Source organism: Coenobita brevimanus, chromosome 97 (genome assembly GCF_032717465.1).
Source record: "Coenobita brevimanus isolate Jiangsu-jjx chromosome 97, ASM3271746v2, whole genome shotgun sequence".
In the NCBI taxonomy this organism is placed as follows: Eukaryota; Metazoa; Arthropoda; class Malacostraca; order Decapoda; family Coenobitidae; genus Coenobita; species Coenobita brevimanus.
In genome coordinates this window covers 39,172,989-39,189,613 of record NC_137050.1, presented here as the reverse complement: position 1 = coordinate 39,189,613, position 16,625 = coordinate 39,172,989, and the positions used below count along the sequence as shown (strand labels likewise).

At 39.1% G+C, this 16,625-nt stretch overlaps 1 protein-coding gene across 1 annotated transcript in view; it reads right to left on the bottom strand.

The window, feature by feature from the left end:
* LOC145413660 (sialate:O-sulfotransferase 1-like) overlaps positions 1-16,625 on the bottom strand; it is a 36,446-nt gene that overhangs the window by 1,887 nt on the left and 17,934 nt on the right. Inside the window, exons 5-7 of the mRNA XM_080283317.1 lie at positions 15,274-15,433; positions 8,837-8,916; positions 4,463-4,616 (exon numbers count right to left, since the gene is read on the bottom strand). Of these exons, the coding sequence (XP_080139443.1) occupies positions 4,463-4,616; positions 8,837-8,916; positions 15,274-15,433 (394 nt within the window). The remainder of the gene's footprint in view (positions 1-4,462; positions 4,617-8,836; positions 8,917-15,273; positions 15,434-16,625) is intronic.

The window sequence follows — 16,625 nt, the reverse complement described above, 5'->3', positions numbered from 1 at the left end:
GTAATCATTTATGTTTATTTTCTCCTTCCCTGATATATATATATATATATATATATATATATATATATATATATATATATATATATATATATATATATATATATATATATATATATATATAGATATATATATATATATAGCATAATCATATCACCTCTTTTCCTTCTATTCTGTAGTGTTGGTAGATTCAGTTTATTTAGTATTTCTTCGTAGCTTAGGTCCCTTAAGCCTGGTACCCATCTTGTAGCGGCCCTTTGAACTTTTTCAATCTTGTCTATGTGTTTTTTTAGATGAGGACTCCAGACTACTGATGCATACTCCAGGGTTGGTCTGATGAATGATGTTATTATCTTTCTTAGCTTGTCTTCATTTATGTATGTGAATGCTATTCTTATGTTTGCAAGCAGTGTATACATGTTCCGTACCTTCTTACTGATGCGGTCAGCCGGAGATAGTCTGTTATTGATAATCACACCTAGGTCCTTCTCTCTTTATGATGTGTGTAGGGTTTTATTTCCTAACGTATAATCCCAATCAGGTCTTTTTCCACTTTTACCAAACTTGATTACATGACACTTGTCCACATTGAATTCCATTTGCCATGTATTACTCCATTCATGAAGTTTATTTAATTCTTCTTGTAGCTCTTTACAAGAGTCTGTGTTAGTAATTCTCCTTTGTATTTTTGCATCATCTCCAAACATATTTAGATAGCTTTCATTTCCGGTGTTACTGTCTATATCATTTATATACACTAAATACATGATTGGTGCCAGCACTGAGCCCTGTGGTACTCCACTAGTCACTTCTTTTCATGATGAGTAATTTCCCCTTAGTACTGTTCTCATTTTTCTCTTCTTATGAGAAAATCTTGCATCCAACAATACAATTTGCCTCGAATTCCTCCTTGATGGTACAGTTTCCACAAAAGTCTTTGGTGTGGTACAATGTCAAATGCTTTCTTGAAATCTAAATAGATACTGTCCACCCATCCTTCTCTTTCCTGTAATGCGTCTGTTACTCTGTCATAGTAGCTCAACAGATTAGTAACACATGATTTTCCTTTTCTGAAACCAAACTTTCTTTTATCATATTGGGGTCTGGTTAGTACTTGGATCGGTGACCGCCTGGGAACACCAGATGCTGTTGGCATCCCTACGTGTCAAGTGGGGTTGGTGGAGGATTAGTGCCCCTCCCTGTAAAACAATTAACTCTAATCCCTTGACCACCCCGTTTGGGATACATGGTGTCTGGCAATGGATGGATGGATGGTGTTCTTCTAGATGATTTACCCAAGCTTTTCTTATAAGCTTTTCTAATACGTTGCTTACAACACTGGTCAGTGATACTGGTTGGTAATTGAGTGAATTTTGTCTATTTCCTTTCTTGAATAAGGGAACAATGTTTGGTTTATTCCAAATATCAGGTAGTTTACTTTGACTGAAGGATTTCTCGAAAATTAAAAATAATTGTTTACTTAACTCCTTTGCACATTCATGTAGCACCCAACATGAAATTTCATCAGGACCATTTGCTTTTCCTTTGTCTAATTTACTTAGCTCCTCCTGTATTTCTTTTTCTGATGTTTCTATATCTGGTAGTATGTGTGAGCATGCATGTTCCACATAGTCCCTCTCAAGATTTTTTTCCTCTGTAAAAACTGATTGGAATTTTTTTTTTTTTAATGCTTCACAAATATCCTTCTCTTGTGTATAGGTGATTCCCTCGTCCGTAATGGATTGTATTTTATCTTTTACTTTCAGACTGCTTCTGATGTAGCTGTAAAACAGCTTCGTGTGATCGCTGCTTTTATTTATGATATCCTCCTCAAACTATTTTTGGGCTTCCCTCCTTATTCTTGTATAATCGTTTCTTGCCTGTTTATAGTTGTTTTATGCCCTTTCACTATTGTGTCTTCTGTATCTATTCCACAACAAATCTCTTTTTTCTTTTGATTTTTTACATTCTGTATTGAACCATTTCTTTATTTTCTTTTCTGCTTCTTTGTGCTGTGGGATGTACTTCTGGACTCCTATTTCATAAAGTTCACAGAATTTTTTATATACAGCATTTAAATCTTGTCCTCTAAGCTCTTTTCCCCAATCAATTTCTAAGAAGTGTTTCTTTAGGTCATGATAGTTTCCCTTTTTATAGTTTAGACTCTTTTTGTAACTTTCATTGCTGTTAACTATGTCATATGCAATCCTGAAGTTGCAATTTAGTACTGGATGGTTGCTTTTGCCGAATGGAGGGTGGTATATTAAATTGCCAATATCGTTTTCTTGCCTAGTCAATATGAGATCTAGCATTGGGGGTACATCGAGTCCTCTTTTTCTGGTGCTTTCCCTTACATGTTGCGTTAGGAAAAACTCTAGCACGAGATCCAGGAGCTTTTGGTCCCAACAGCTTTCATGGCTTATTATATCTAGAGTATTCCAATTCATATTTGTATTAAAATCTCCAGTTAGTATAATTTTTTCCGATTTCTCTTCCATATTATGTAGTAATGCTCTTAAACTCTGAATTGTATTCTTTGCCATGTCCTCATATTCGTCTCTTTCCCGGGTGTTTGATCTGGGTGGCATGTACAAATTGGCTACAATTACTTTCCCTTCAGATGTATTGATCTCTACTGCAATCAGTTCTACTAGTGAGGGTATATCTAGTTCTATTTTTTTGACTTTTAGATTTTTCTTAGTTAATATTATAGTTCCTCCTCCCTTTTTTAAGTTCCTATCTCTTCTCCATATATTATATTCCTCTAAGTTTAGGATGTCAATTGATATCCTTGGTGTTAATTTTGTTTCAGTTAGGCAATTTATATGTGGTTCATTTCTTCTGACATAATCATTCATCTCTAATAATTTAGATACCATTCCATCCACATTTGAGTACATCAACTTTATCATCTTGTTTATATATTTGTCATGACTTGGTTCTACTACTTTCCTCCTTTTTATTCCCTCCTGGTTATGTACCACTTTCGTACCTGCAATTCTATTACTTTGTTAAAAAAAAATGTATTCTTCTCTTCCTCTGATCTTCCCTCATTTTTTGTTTTTGCTTCCTCCCTCTTCTCTTTCAGTAATTCCAGTTCCTCTTGTGTTAGGCATCTTTTTATCCATACATTTTTGGACTCCTCTTTTTCCATAAAATTCTTTGCATTTTTTTAGTATCTCCTCCACGGTGTTTACACTCTGGAAAGATACCTTTAGGGGTCTTGACTTGCTTCTCTCGTATTTCTCTAACCTTTTGTGTTACTCTATGTCTTTATTACAGATTTCCTCTGATACTTTTTTCAATATGCTCATTACATTTGCCATCTCCTTTTTGTCTCTTGGGATATTGTTTTTTTCTTCTTCCTCTTCTATACCAGTGATTACTATAGATTTGTTGATATCTACTGAATCTCTGACCAACTTAGGATTGTTTTGATTATTCTTTTCACTTCCTTTTTAATGCTTTTTTCTTCCACCCTTGTTTCTAAGTCTTTCTTTACTTTCACCATTTCAGCATAAGTGGTTTCCACATCATTTTATGTAGTTTTGCACGGCTTCATTCACCTGTGTTATCTTCTCCTCAATATCACTGCTCTGGTCTATCAGACTGCTTACTTGCCTAATTGTCTCTGTATCATTTTTGAACTCTTCCATAATACTCTCGTTGTTGACTACTGTACTTGCCATTTCACTAATTTTTCTCCTAAGTGAACCCAATTCTACTGTCAGCTCATCTATGGTTGTGTCTTTCTTGTTGACTCCCTTTCCTAATTTTTCTATTTCTTCCTTTTGCAAGTGCATCTGTTTCTTAATTTCATCAATCTCATTCTGAAAAGCCATCTCTAGTCTGTGTACTCGTTCCACCAGTTTATTGTGAGTCTCCATTTCAACCAGTTCGTGGTAGAAATCATCGTCCTGCTTTCTACCTTTATCCCTTTTCTTTTCCAAATTTGCTTTACTAAAGTATGTGGTCATTTTGAAGGACACACCTACTTGAAGGCGAATCGTATGTTGCCAGTTCTCATGGGATTAAGGCGTATGGCTGTACATAGGCTGAGATGGAGGCGAATAGCTTACGATCACCCCTTTCAAGATTAAGGCGTCTGGCTATTGACAGACTGATAGAATATCTTTCATTTGCCTTGGCAGCTTTGCCCGTATTTAAAGTAGCAATTGTGTACAAAATATTCATATATTTCAGAACTCTTACTTTTAACGAAGACTGCTTTTGCTTCATTATTGTTTCCTTAGCGTGTGTGTTTGTGTGTGTTTTATATATATATATATATATATGTGTGTGTGTGTGTGTGTGTGTGTGTGTGTGTGTGTGTGTGTGTGTGTGTGTGTGTGTGTGTGTGTGTGTGTGTGTGTGTGTGTGTGTGTGTGTATGTTCTAAATGAGTTCAAACTACATAAAACACTGTCAGTTAAACCATCAGACTTTGAGAAAATTCAGTACGAAACCCGAGGAAGGCCAGGAGAGTCCTCAGTGTGGGAAGCGGTTGGGCCAAAAGATCCTCGTAGTGGAGGACGAAGACGGGTGCCTCTGACCATAGCAGACGATCCAGGGCCAGAGCCTCCCACTTACTCACAGCATCAGCCACAAAGGTATGGAAGGCTGCAAGGGAACATGGGATCGCTCAGTAATGTAAGGAACACAGGTACAGACCGAAGCAACGAATGGTACTTCCTTCAGGAGACAAATCCATGGGCCAGGGATGCCTCACTTATCATTGTTTTTCTGATGAGATGTATGCTTACCCTCACACTCACTGTTTTGATACTTTTCGCCATAATATAATAAATGGCTGTTCACTGGCCCTTGTCTGCCTGCTCAGGGGCTACCGATTATTGCTTTCGAATACACACGGACCACACAGACCATTAAATCTTCACTGAGTTATGCGGTCTTAATGTTATTAACGAAACCTATTATTTAGTCACGAAAGTATACTTATATAACAGAATACCTAAAGGTTTTTTATTCATCCTGCAGACATACTGGCAAGAAACCATAAACGTAGGCTGGGAGAAAACGTTTTACACAACTGAAATACTAAAACATTTACAGAATAGGTAGATTAGGTAGATGCCTACTTAAACTTGTCCAACTTCCCGTTCTCTACTAAGAGTCTTCCTTAACTTCCCGTTTCTCCCCATTGAAACACACATCACAGCCAGTCACCTTCTTCCTGAACGACCATAGTTTTATATTTCTGCAGCTTTTCTCAGCGGTTAGTTTTCTGAATCGTATATATACAGTATATATATATATACATTATGGCTTAAATGACAGAATAACTGAATTCCCTTACAAAAGTATCTGATATTCCAGAAAACAGATAATTTTGGTAAAGAAGAATGCCCATACATATATAATATACACATATTTATAATATATATACTATATACCAGTATATACATTTATAAAGTATATATGCATATATAATATATATAAAATATATGTATACACACACACACACACACACACACACACACACACACACACACACATATATATATATATATATATATATATATATAAATATATATATATATATATATATATATATATATATATATATATATATATATATATATATATACAAATACAAATGTGGGCGATTGTGTGTGTATGCGCCAACGCAAGATCGTGCTAGAAGAGTGAGAGAAGAGTTCTGGACAAATGTAGAAGTGTGCATGGAAAAGTTTGGAAGGGATGAGAGAGTGTTTTTGATTGGTGATATGAATGGTAAAGTTGGGAATGTGAAGGTGGATGGAATAGTTGGTGAGTGGGGTGTGCCTGCTGAGATAGATGAGAATGGCAGTGCGTTAGTGGACATTTGTGCTGGGAGGGGGTTGGTGATAGCCAATACCTTCTTCAGGCATAAAATGATCCACAGGTATACATGGCGAGGGATGAGAAGGGTGGGTGGTGAACTGAATGAAAGGAAGGCAATGATTGATTATGTGTGTGTGGATGAAAGGATGCGAAGATGTGTAATGGATGCAAGAGTTTATAGAGGTTGGGGGTGTGGACTTTCTGACCACTACTTGGTGGTGGCCAGAATTAGAGTTCAAGTAAGATGGAGGAATAGAAGAAGGGAAAGACGAGAGGAAGGAGTAGTTGCAAGGAGAGTGGAAAGGTTACAAGAGGATGAGAAAAAGGCAGAGTATAAGAGAGAAGTGGAGGAACGATTGGGCAAATATGAATTGGAGCAGATGGGAGACGTGGAAGGTGTGTGTAGAATATTTACAGAAGAAATATGTGCAGCATGTGATGTGGTGTGTGGAAGGAAGAGAACACGGAGAGGGGTGCAAGGAACAGCGTGGTGGACTGAAGAGGTGAAACAGGCTGTGCCACAAAAGAAGAAAGCATACAATGAATGGATGAGAAATAGGGGCGTGGAAGAGGTTGAGAGGCGGAAGAGAGAGTTATCTGTAGAAAGAAAGAGAGAGGTGAAAAGATTAGTAAGAGAGAGTAAGAAGAGAGTGGATGAGGAATGTGGAAGGAATTTGAGTGTAAAGTGGAGGGACTGTAAGAAAATGTTCTGGAGAGAGGTGAAAAGAGTAAGACAGGGTGGAAGTGAAGTTAGCAGGGGAGTGAAAGATAAAAATGGTAGATTACTAGTGGAGAAGGGAGAAAAAGTGAGCAGATGGAGAGAACACTTTAAGGAATTGTTGAACGTAGAGGATGGAAGTAATGCGAGTATAAGTGGCTGGGGAATGGCTGGGAGAAGGAGGGAGGTGAGAAGACAGGAAGAAATCAGTAGGATAGAAGTTGTGGAAGCAATGAAGAAAGTTAAATCAGGGAAAGCCCCAGGAATTGATGGAGTGTTTGGTGAAATGCTGAAGCATGGGGGAGAGATAGTAGTTGAATGGATGTGCAAGATGTGCAGATTGGCCTGGGAGGAAGGTAGAGTCCCGGAGGATTGGAAGTCAGGTATAATTATTCCCTTGTACAAAGGAAAAGGGGAAAAAGAAGTGTGTGGTAATCATAGAGGCATTTGTCTTCTTAGTATAATAGGAAAAGTGTATGGTAGGATACTTATTGACAGAGTTATAGAAAGAACAGAGAAATTAGTTGGAGAAGAACAGGGAGGCTTTAGGAAGGGAAGAGGTTGTGTAGATCAGATATTCATTCTTAGATCTTTAGTGGAAAAGTTTCTAGAGAAGGGAAAGAATTTGTATGTGGCTTTCATGGATTTGGAGAAAGTATATGACAGGGTGGATAGACAAGGATTGTGGAAAGTGTTAAGAATATATGGAGTAGATGGAAAGTTGTTGAATGCTGTGAAGAGTATGTACGATGGTGCGAAGGCTGCAGTGCGTGTGGATGGTGAACTAAGTGACTTTTTATCTTTGAAGGCTGGGTTGAAACAGGGATGTGTCATGTCTCCATGGTTGTTCAATCTGTACATCGATGGGGTAATAAAAGAGGTACAAGGTAGGGTAGTGGATGTTGGAGTGGCCCTGGTGAGAGAGGATAGTGTTTGGAAACTCCCTGTACTGTTGTTTGCAGATGATACTGTGTTGTTGAGTGAAGACGAAGGGGAGCTGCAAGGCTTGGTGGATGAGTTTGAGAGAGTGTGTAAGAAACGGAATCTAAAGGTGAATGTAGGGAAGAGTAAAGTGATGGTCTTTGAGAGAGGTGATGTCAGTGAATGTACAGCGAGGTTGGATGGTGAGGAATTGGAAAATGTGAGTACGTTTAAGTACTTGGGTAGTGTGATGAGTAAGGATGGAGGTTTGGAGGGTGAAGTGCTTGAAAGGGTACAGCAGGGAAGAAAGGTTGCTGGTTCTTTGAAAGCAGTGATAAGAAACAGGGAAGTGAGCATGGAAGTGAAAAAGTTACTACATGACAGTATTGTGATACCAACTCTAACGTACGGAAGTGAAGCTTGGACGTTGTTGGAAGGACACAAGTCAAGAGTGAGAGCAGTGGAAATGAGTTATTTAAGAGGAGCCTGTGGAGTCACATGGAGAGACAGGCTGACGAATGAGGATATAAAGGAGCGTTGTGGTGTTGATGTGGATGTGATAGGAAGCGTTATGAGGAACACACTGAGGTGGTTTGGCCATGTGGAGAGGATGGAGGGTGAAAGACTGACGAAGAGAATGTATGTGAGTGACCTGGAATGGGAAAGAGGGAGGGGGAGGCCGAGGATGAGATGGAGGGATGGGGTGGAGAGGTATATGAGAGAGGGGGGTGTGAGTTGGGAGCAGGGCAGTGAAATGGCGGGGGACAGGGCGACTTGGAGGCGATTTGTTTGTGGCCACCCCAAACGGGATTGAGGCGTCTGGCAAAAAATATATATATATATATATATATATATATATATATATATATATATATATATATATATATATATATATATATATATATATATATATATATATATATATATATATATAGTAAATCTGTAGGGCGTTGTGAAGATTTTTTTTTTAAGCCCGTGAACTTTTTCACGATGAATATAAAAAACGGAGTCACGTGTTTCTTTGAAACAGAATGATACGCTATATAAGGTATAAAATTTAGTAAGTTTTTAAAATTATGATAATAACTAGAAAAATCATATACGGATTTTTCTGCATATAAATGCCTCAGCATAAGGCACAATTTTTTTCGTTCAGATCTATTGAAAAAACTGGTTGGGAGGAAATCCTGCCTTATACCATTGTTTTCTTTTTTTTTTTTTTTTTTATTGTTCGCTTCCTCTGTACAATAGCCCATTTCGGATTAACACAGCATTTTAAATTCTGTCAGCAAAGATAAGGTAGGGCGAGATAGGGTTAATTATGGTAGAGTGAGGATGAACTGACCTACATACTCACCCTCAGTCTTGAAGGAGTCTTGTGGAAGCTTAGCGTGCAAACTGTGCGTTTTGGTGTACTCCCAAAACGACTTGATGGCTCTGCAGTGCACCAGGAGAAAGAAAAGTGACTTTGCATTATTTTATAGTCGCTTACCAGATTTCGTAAAACCTCTTCCCCTGCGATTTATTTTGCCCGTTACATCATTCATTCCTCTTGCACGTTACCAAACGAAAGTGCAGCCAGAAACAAAGGTTCGTAGCCTTCTCTGCCATATGATCATATGGTGACCACATGATAACAGCACCCAAGCTTTAATGAAGCTCGCGGGGTTCAGAGCAGGAGAGACAAAGTGAGAACTGCGTGTGTGTGTGTAATGTCGTCAACTGTTTAATGTGACAGGATCAGGCAAAGAAGGCTGCGACCTTTTGGTTTTGGCTGTACATAGATTCTGGAAATGGATAAATAATAAAAAAAGGAAAATCAAGGAGAAATTCGTATAAAAAATCGCTAAGAAAACAGTTGCTGCTAAAAGTATGCCCCAAAGAAAACGGTCCTCGGTAATCCCATCTACGCGTTGGTGCCACTTGTTTGGTTGTGTTGATTTTGAAGGTGGTGTTGTAAGTGACGTAGAAGACTTCGTAGAACTTAATTTGTTATTAATTCTATATATAACACATTATTATCCTCTTGTTGATTGTTGACGCAGAGTCTGTCGAGATCAAAGTACTATGAGTACCGTACAAGACAATGTTAAGGTGCATCATGCAAAACAAATAAGAAAGAGGCGCTACAAGGCTATATTGCTGCCTAAAATTCAGTACTAATCTGCATTTATGAGTTAGCTATTTTTTATTATCATTACCTAAATATTTTATGCAGAAAGAATCACGCAAAAGAAATATTACAGTGTCAGAGTAATTACAATCATACTGGTTTCTGAAGGATTATATAATATCACTTTTAGAAACAGTCTTTACAAGTATTATTTTTTTTTTTTACAATTTTCCCAATAATTCCTCAGCAAACTACAGATAATTGCTTAGTTCCACTGTTGCCTATGAGGGTGATTTGCCAGGTTCATATGAATTAGGTGGGGGGGAGGAGAGGTGTTAGTTGGAGAAAGGCAGCCTGATGACAGAGAACACACCTACTTGAAGGCGAATCGTATGTTGCCAGTTCTCACGGGATTAAGGCGTATGGCTATACATAGGCTGAGATGGAGGCGAATAGCTTACGATCACCCTTTTCAAGATTAAGGTGTCTGACTATAGACAGACTGAGAGAATACCTTTCATTTGCATTGGCAGCTTCGCCCGTATTTACAGTAGCAATTGTGTGTAAAATATTTATACACTTCAGAACTCTTCTCTTACTTTTAACGAAGACTGCCTTTGCTTCATTATGGTTTCCTTAACGCCTTCAGTCCAGTCCAGTCCAGTAAATATCAATTTAGAACAGATATACAGTAGTTTGGTGGATTAATGAAGGGTATATCTCAGTCATCCTTCAAGAAATTTCTCTGGACATGAATAAAATTGTTTGGTGGTAACCCTGCCTGCAAATACGTCAGAGTAGTAGTTGTAGTGGTAGTAGTAATCCCAGGCTCATCCGGGCGTTAAACCGGTGGATTGTAAGCTGAAGTTGACCTCCTCTGGCGGCAGTTTACCAGCCTCATTCCGGCAAAGAGAGGGAGATGAGGAATGTTGTATAGTCGGGCAACGAAGCAGGTCTGTTATATCTGTGCCACTACCTGAAGTCGTCACTGTCCAGCACCCGTCGCTGGAGAGATGTGATTAACTCTCTAATTTGTGCTGTCATGTACAGTGGTAGTCAGTAATCCTTTTACACTTGTGGGACTCCGAGTTAGCCCTCTGACTGTGAACTGCCTACTATGCATATTGTTTTGGTTAACGTCAAACGATTTTACTAAGCTGAAGCAAAATATTTAAATCCACCACGAATAAAGTTTTAGCGAAACACACACACACACACACACACACACACACACACACACACACACACACACACACACACACACACACACACACACACACACACACACACACACACACACAGCCAAACTGTGGTGCCCCACCCCACAGCAGGAGACTCAGTGGAACCCAAAGGCTGATGGCAACAGCACATGTAGCAGTATGATTTGTACCCTTAATATCGGCAAGGCTCGAAATTAACGATTTCTTGAGAGAACATGAACCTGATGTCATGTGCTTTGTAGAGACTAAATTAAGAGAAGATATTGATGTTCATTTGGGGATGGTAAATACAAACTGTGGAGGAAAGACAGAAAAGAAAAAACGGGAGGAGGAGTGATGATAGCAGTGAGGAACAACATAAATGTAGATACCTTGGAAATGGGAGAAGGCAGGGCTGAAGTGATATATATGAAATTAGGAACTGGAGAGAATGTTAAGAGAGATATGGTGGTAGTGTATGTTCCCCCTAAGCGAGAGCATGGAAGGATAACAAATACCAGAAGATGTCAGATATGGTTAGCTATTTACAAAAAATAATTGAGAAAAGTAATAATATAATTTTGGTGGGTGACTTTAACTGCAAAGAGGTGAACTGGGAGGAATGGTACTTGGGAGGCGGCGAAGATTCGTGGGGCACTATGTTATTAAATATAATAATGAATAATGTGATGACGCAATGGGTCAAAGAAGAGACACGGTTTCGAGGCGAGGACACACCAGCAAGATTAGATTTACTGTTTACCAAAGAACCCGATGTAATAGAATCATTGAAATATCTCTGTCCTTTAGGAAAAAATGATCATGTGCCATTGAGTTCCAGATGAAAATAGGGAACATCGAGCCAAGAGACGAGCTTCATAGACGGGAAAGATATAACTTTGGGAAAGCAAAGTTTACAGGACTGAGAAACTTTTTTGAAAATGCGGATTGGAGAAAATTCAGAGACACAAGAGAGATACAGAGGAAGTGGGATATTTGTCTAGACCTCTATAATTTGGGAGTAGAAAAATTTGTACCAAGAGTAAGAGGGAAAGAAAACAGGAAAAAGGAGTGGTTTAATAGAAGGTGTATGATAGCAAAAAAAGAGCGAGATAAGACGTGGAACAATTGGAGAAAGAGAGGTACCAACAGAACAAAGGAAGAATATAAAAGAATTAGAAATAAATACACAAGAACACGTAGAGAAGAATAAAGGAATTTTGAAAAAGGTATAATAGACAACTGTAAGGATGAACCCAAACTGTTTTATAGATTTGTTAATGGCAAACTGAAACAAAAGGAAGGAATCACCAAACTGAAAGTAAAAGGAGAGGTTTTGATGCAGCAATGCAAGCTGAAATAATGAACAAATGTTTCCAATCGGTTTTCACTAATGAAAAAGAGTTTGTGGAAGGGGAGGGAGTGATTAGAAATGTACCGGTGCTAAAAGCTACAAAAGTGGAGGTATAGGAAGTGTATAAATTGCTGGAAACTCAAGATGTAAGGAAAGCCCCAGGACCTGATGGAATTTCTAATTGGGTACTGAAGGAATGCAGAAAACAACTGGCGGATAAAATTCACAGTTTAATCGTGTGTTCTCTGGAAGAGGGGAAAGTGCCACAAGAATGGAAGAGGGCAAATGTGGTACCAATTTATAAACGAGGAAACAGGGAAGAACCCCTGAATTATAGACCAGTGTCTCTAACCAGCATGGTCGCAAAATTGTGCGAGAGAATCCTGAAAGATAGATGGATAAAATATCTAGAAGAGATGAATATTTTGGCTGAATGTCAGTTTGGATTCAGAAGTGGAAGGTCATGTGTTTCTAACTTGTTGAGTTTTTACTCTAGAGCAGTTGACGTGGTACAGGAGAGAGATGGTTGGGTGGATTGTGTGTACTTAGACTTAGAGAAGGCCTTTGACAAGGTACCTCATAAGAGACTAATGTGGAAACTTGAATATATAGGAGGACTGAAGGGGAAACTTCTGGAATGGATGAGAGACTTTTTGAGAGACAGACAAATGAGGACAGTAATAAAGGATAGGATATCTGGATGGAGGGAAGTAACAAGTGGAGTCCCTCAAGGCTCAGTGTTGGCGCCAGTAATGTTCCTAATTTACGTAAATGATATGGTAGATAAGTGAACAGTTATGCAAGTCTGTTTGCTGATGATGTAAAGATCTTGAGGAAGGTAGAGGTTGAAGAGGATTGTAAAATGCTGCAGGAGGATCTGGATAGGATACACGATTGGAGCCGGACGTGGTAAATGAAATTTAATGTAAAGAAACGTAAAATATTGGAAATGGGTAAAAGTACCAGGAGGCCATCACTGAATTATTTGTTGGGTAATGAATTAATCACAAAAATGAGAGAAGAGAAAGATTTGGGAGTGCTGTTCCAAGATAGTTTGTCACCAGAAAAGCACATTAACAAGATAGTTGGAGAGACTTATAAACTCTTGACTAACATAAGAGTAGCATTTCATTATATGGATGAGGAGATGATGAAAAAATTGATAGTGGCCATGATCCGCCCCAGGTTAGAATATGCAGCGGTAGTGTGGTCCCCACACAAAAAGAAAGATATTAACAAGATTGAGAGAATACAAAGAACAGCAACCAAGATGGTCCCCAGTCTGGCAGACCTGTCCTATCGAGAGAGGCTGGAAAAGCTGGATTTGCCTTCCTTAGAGGAAAGAAGAAAGAGGGGAGACATGATTGCAGTGTTCAGGACCATGGTGGGAGTAGATAAAATTGACAAAGAAGATCTGTTTGTATGGGATAAGAGAGCAACAAGAGGACACGGAATGAAATTGAAAAAGTCAAGCTGCTTGAAGGATATCAAGAAATATAGCTTTCCTTACAGAAGTATAGACTTATGGAATAGCCTGGACAAAGAGATCGTGCAGTCTAAAAACTTAAACGAGTTTAAAGCTAAATTTGACTTATTGAGAAACAGCGACGGAAACCCACGAGCATAGCACATCCTTTGTATATCACAATTAGGTATATTAGGTAAATACATAAATATTTGGAACGACTTGAACATTCATGTCTGTAAAGGTAGACTTGATAAATGTGGATTTGGAGACAGGACAACACGAGCATTGCTCAATTCCTGTATACTACAAATAGGTAAATACACACACACACGTACACACACACACACACACACACACACACACACACACACACACACACACACACACACACACACACACACACACACACACACACACACACGTACACACACACACACGTACACACACACACACACACACACACACACACACACACACACACACACACACACACAGTTACACTGAGTTACATAGATACCACACGGACCTTTCAGTCCCTAAGAGGCGGTCCGGCCTTAATACTGATACAGTGCATTTATAACAGCAGGAGAAAAAGATAGCACAACAGAAGGCTCTCTCACCCACCCTCCAGACCCTACGGCATTTATCGTACAGGAAACAAGCGAGGATGTAATACCTTGCAGGACTGAAAAACCTGAAGGAAGTTTTATAGGATCGGCAGAAAGTAGAATATTATGGAAATGAAGAATCTACATCCTTACTCCATGCATGCATTTTTTTTTTTTAACTGATTCTTTGTTTTTATATAAATAACAGATGAATAGAATGTTTATCTATTATATTTGCCCTAAAATATTGTCTATGTTAATTTCTAGTTTAGGTGTATTGTGTTTAATAAATAGATGAAAGTAGACTCGAATATACGATAATTACCGTACTCTATACTTCACTAAACGATACCAATCGCGTCGAGATACATGTCCAGTCCCTTTTTAAAGGTATTGTGGTACCACTCTCAACCACATTCCCAGGGAGTTTATTCCATTCACTTACAACGGAGTAAGTGAAGAAGTTATTGCCTGTATCAAGATTAAGCCTCCTTGCTTGCGACTTCATACCATTTCCTCGAGTTACAGTCTTGGCAATAACTGTGAGTAGCTTGCTTGAATCAATATTACTGAAGCTTTTTATATTTTTAAAACATTCAGTTAATTGTCGCCTCAGTTGCCGTTTTCTAAGAGAAAATAAATTTAATTTCCTGAGCCTCTCGACATAAGGTTTATTCCTCAGGGATGGGATTAACTTGGTAGCCCTACGCTGAACCGCTTCGAGGTGTCCAAAACTTCACTGCAAACTCTAAATGTGGCCTGACTATGCTTTTGTATAGAGGGATCACAATATCTCAGTTTTTATATGTAAAATGTCCTTTGGTGAAGCCTAGGGCCCTGTTGGCTTTATTGGCGGCAGAGATACGTTGATTTGAACATTTTATGTCGTCTGAAATTAGTATGCCTAGATCCTTAACTAGTGAAAGAGAGAGAGAGAGAGAGAGAGAGAGAGAGAGAGAGAGAGAGAGAGAGGGGGGGGAAAGAAAACGAAGTAGGACGAGAGAGAGAGAGAGAGAGAGAGAGAGAGAGAGAGAGAGAGAGAAATTCCTTACTTCACTGGGTTACGGATGAGGAGGACGGCGGGCAGATGGGGACTGACTTTTGCGAATCGTGTGTTGAGGTCTGAGAGGCTGGAGCTGTGGAAGGAGTTGCCGTGTGTCTTTTGCACCAAAGTCATCCCACTGTCCGCCCCAGCAGCCTCGCCAAGGAACCCTGGTGGATAACCAACACCCATATTTATACACTTTCCTGGGCTTAGCTTGTATAAAGGAATACAAAGGAGTACAAAGGAAACGAAATGGCAACAGACTTGATGATCCTCATGAGGCTGTTAAGGAGTGTAAGAGAATGATACCAAAGCAAGAAGCCTCCCTACCCCTGTTCACCAAACCTTCCAGCCGAGAAGTGAGGACTACCGTTCAACATAAAAAGTTGCATATAAGACTGGCGAGTCGGCAGAGAGGTGGTCTGCAATCCCAGTGGACTCTGGTTCGCATCCCGGCTGGATTATGGAACAGTTTAAGAATCTGAATTTCGTTAAAGCAGACTTTACTGATCTACCGTATGACCCGCTAACATGTAAAAATACCATGCTAATACCAATACACGAACCAGTCCTGTATGAGACAGCTCTATCATGTATTCAATATGGACGGTACGTGCTGGTGCCAAAGTGGCGGTATAAGTAGGAGGGCTGCTGGTCCTCAGGGATTGGGGCAGGCCTAGTAAAACACGTCTGCCAGATGGAGGGCTGAAGCTTTCATCGCTCATGATGTCACACTAGCCACTGACTCTGGGGACCACCAAACTGCGCTTGATTTCCACAAAATTATGTTTATTTAATTTGTTTATCTATTGTTTGCTTTGTCCCCAACATATTATTCTAAGGCTGATATGTTTCAGTATGTAATGCAAGATTTTCTTCACTAAGATGATGATTTTCCTCTTCTAGTCTCTTTACTTTCTGAATTAGTTCTTCCTGTACACAGTGTATAGTATGCTATGATAGACTACCCCTTGCCAACCAGGCTTCTCTGTAAGTGCATCCTCCATCAACTTCTGGTTTACTGGTTCTGTTCATTGATCAGAAACTTTGTGTGTGTTTTTTTTTTAGTCATGCCTTAAAAATACTTCTTGGGTACTTGTGTGAAGCATAGAGTGGACAAAATAATTATTAATGTGACGTGTGAAATATGAGGATTGTGAAAGTCCGTAGAAAATAAAAAAGCTGAAAAAAGCATGTTTAGATTGTATGGTCATCTGGAGTGCAAGGGGTATATGTGAGTAGGTCTAAAGGTGGTAGGAGACGTGACAGGCCGAGAAGGTGGATAGATATGGTTAGCAAGTTCCTCAGAATGAGAAGTATGGAAACTGACGAGGCTAAAAAATTGACAAGGGATCAAGC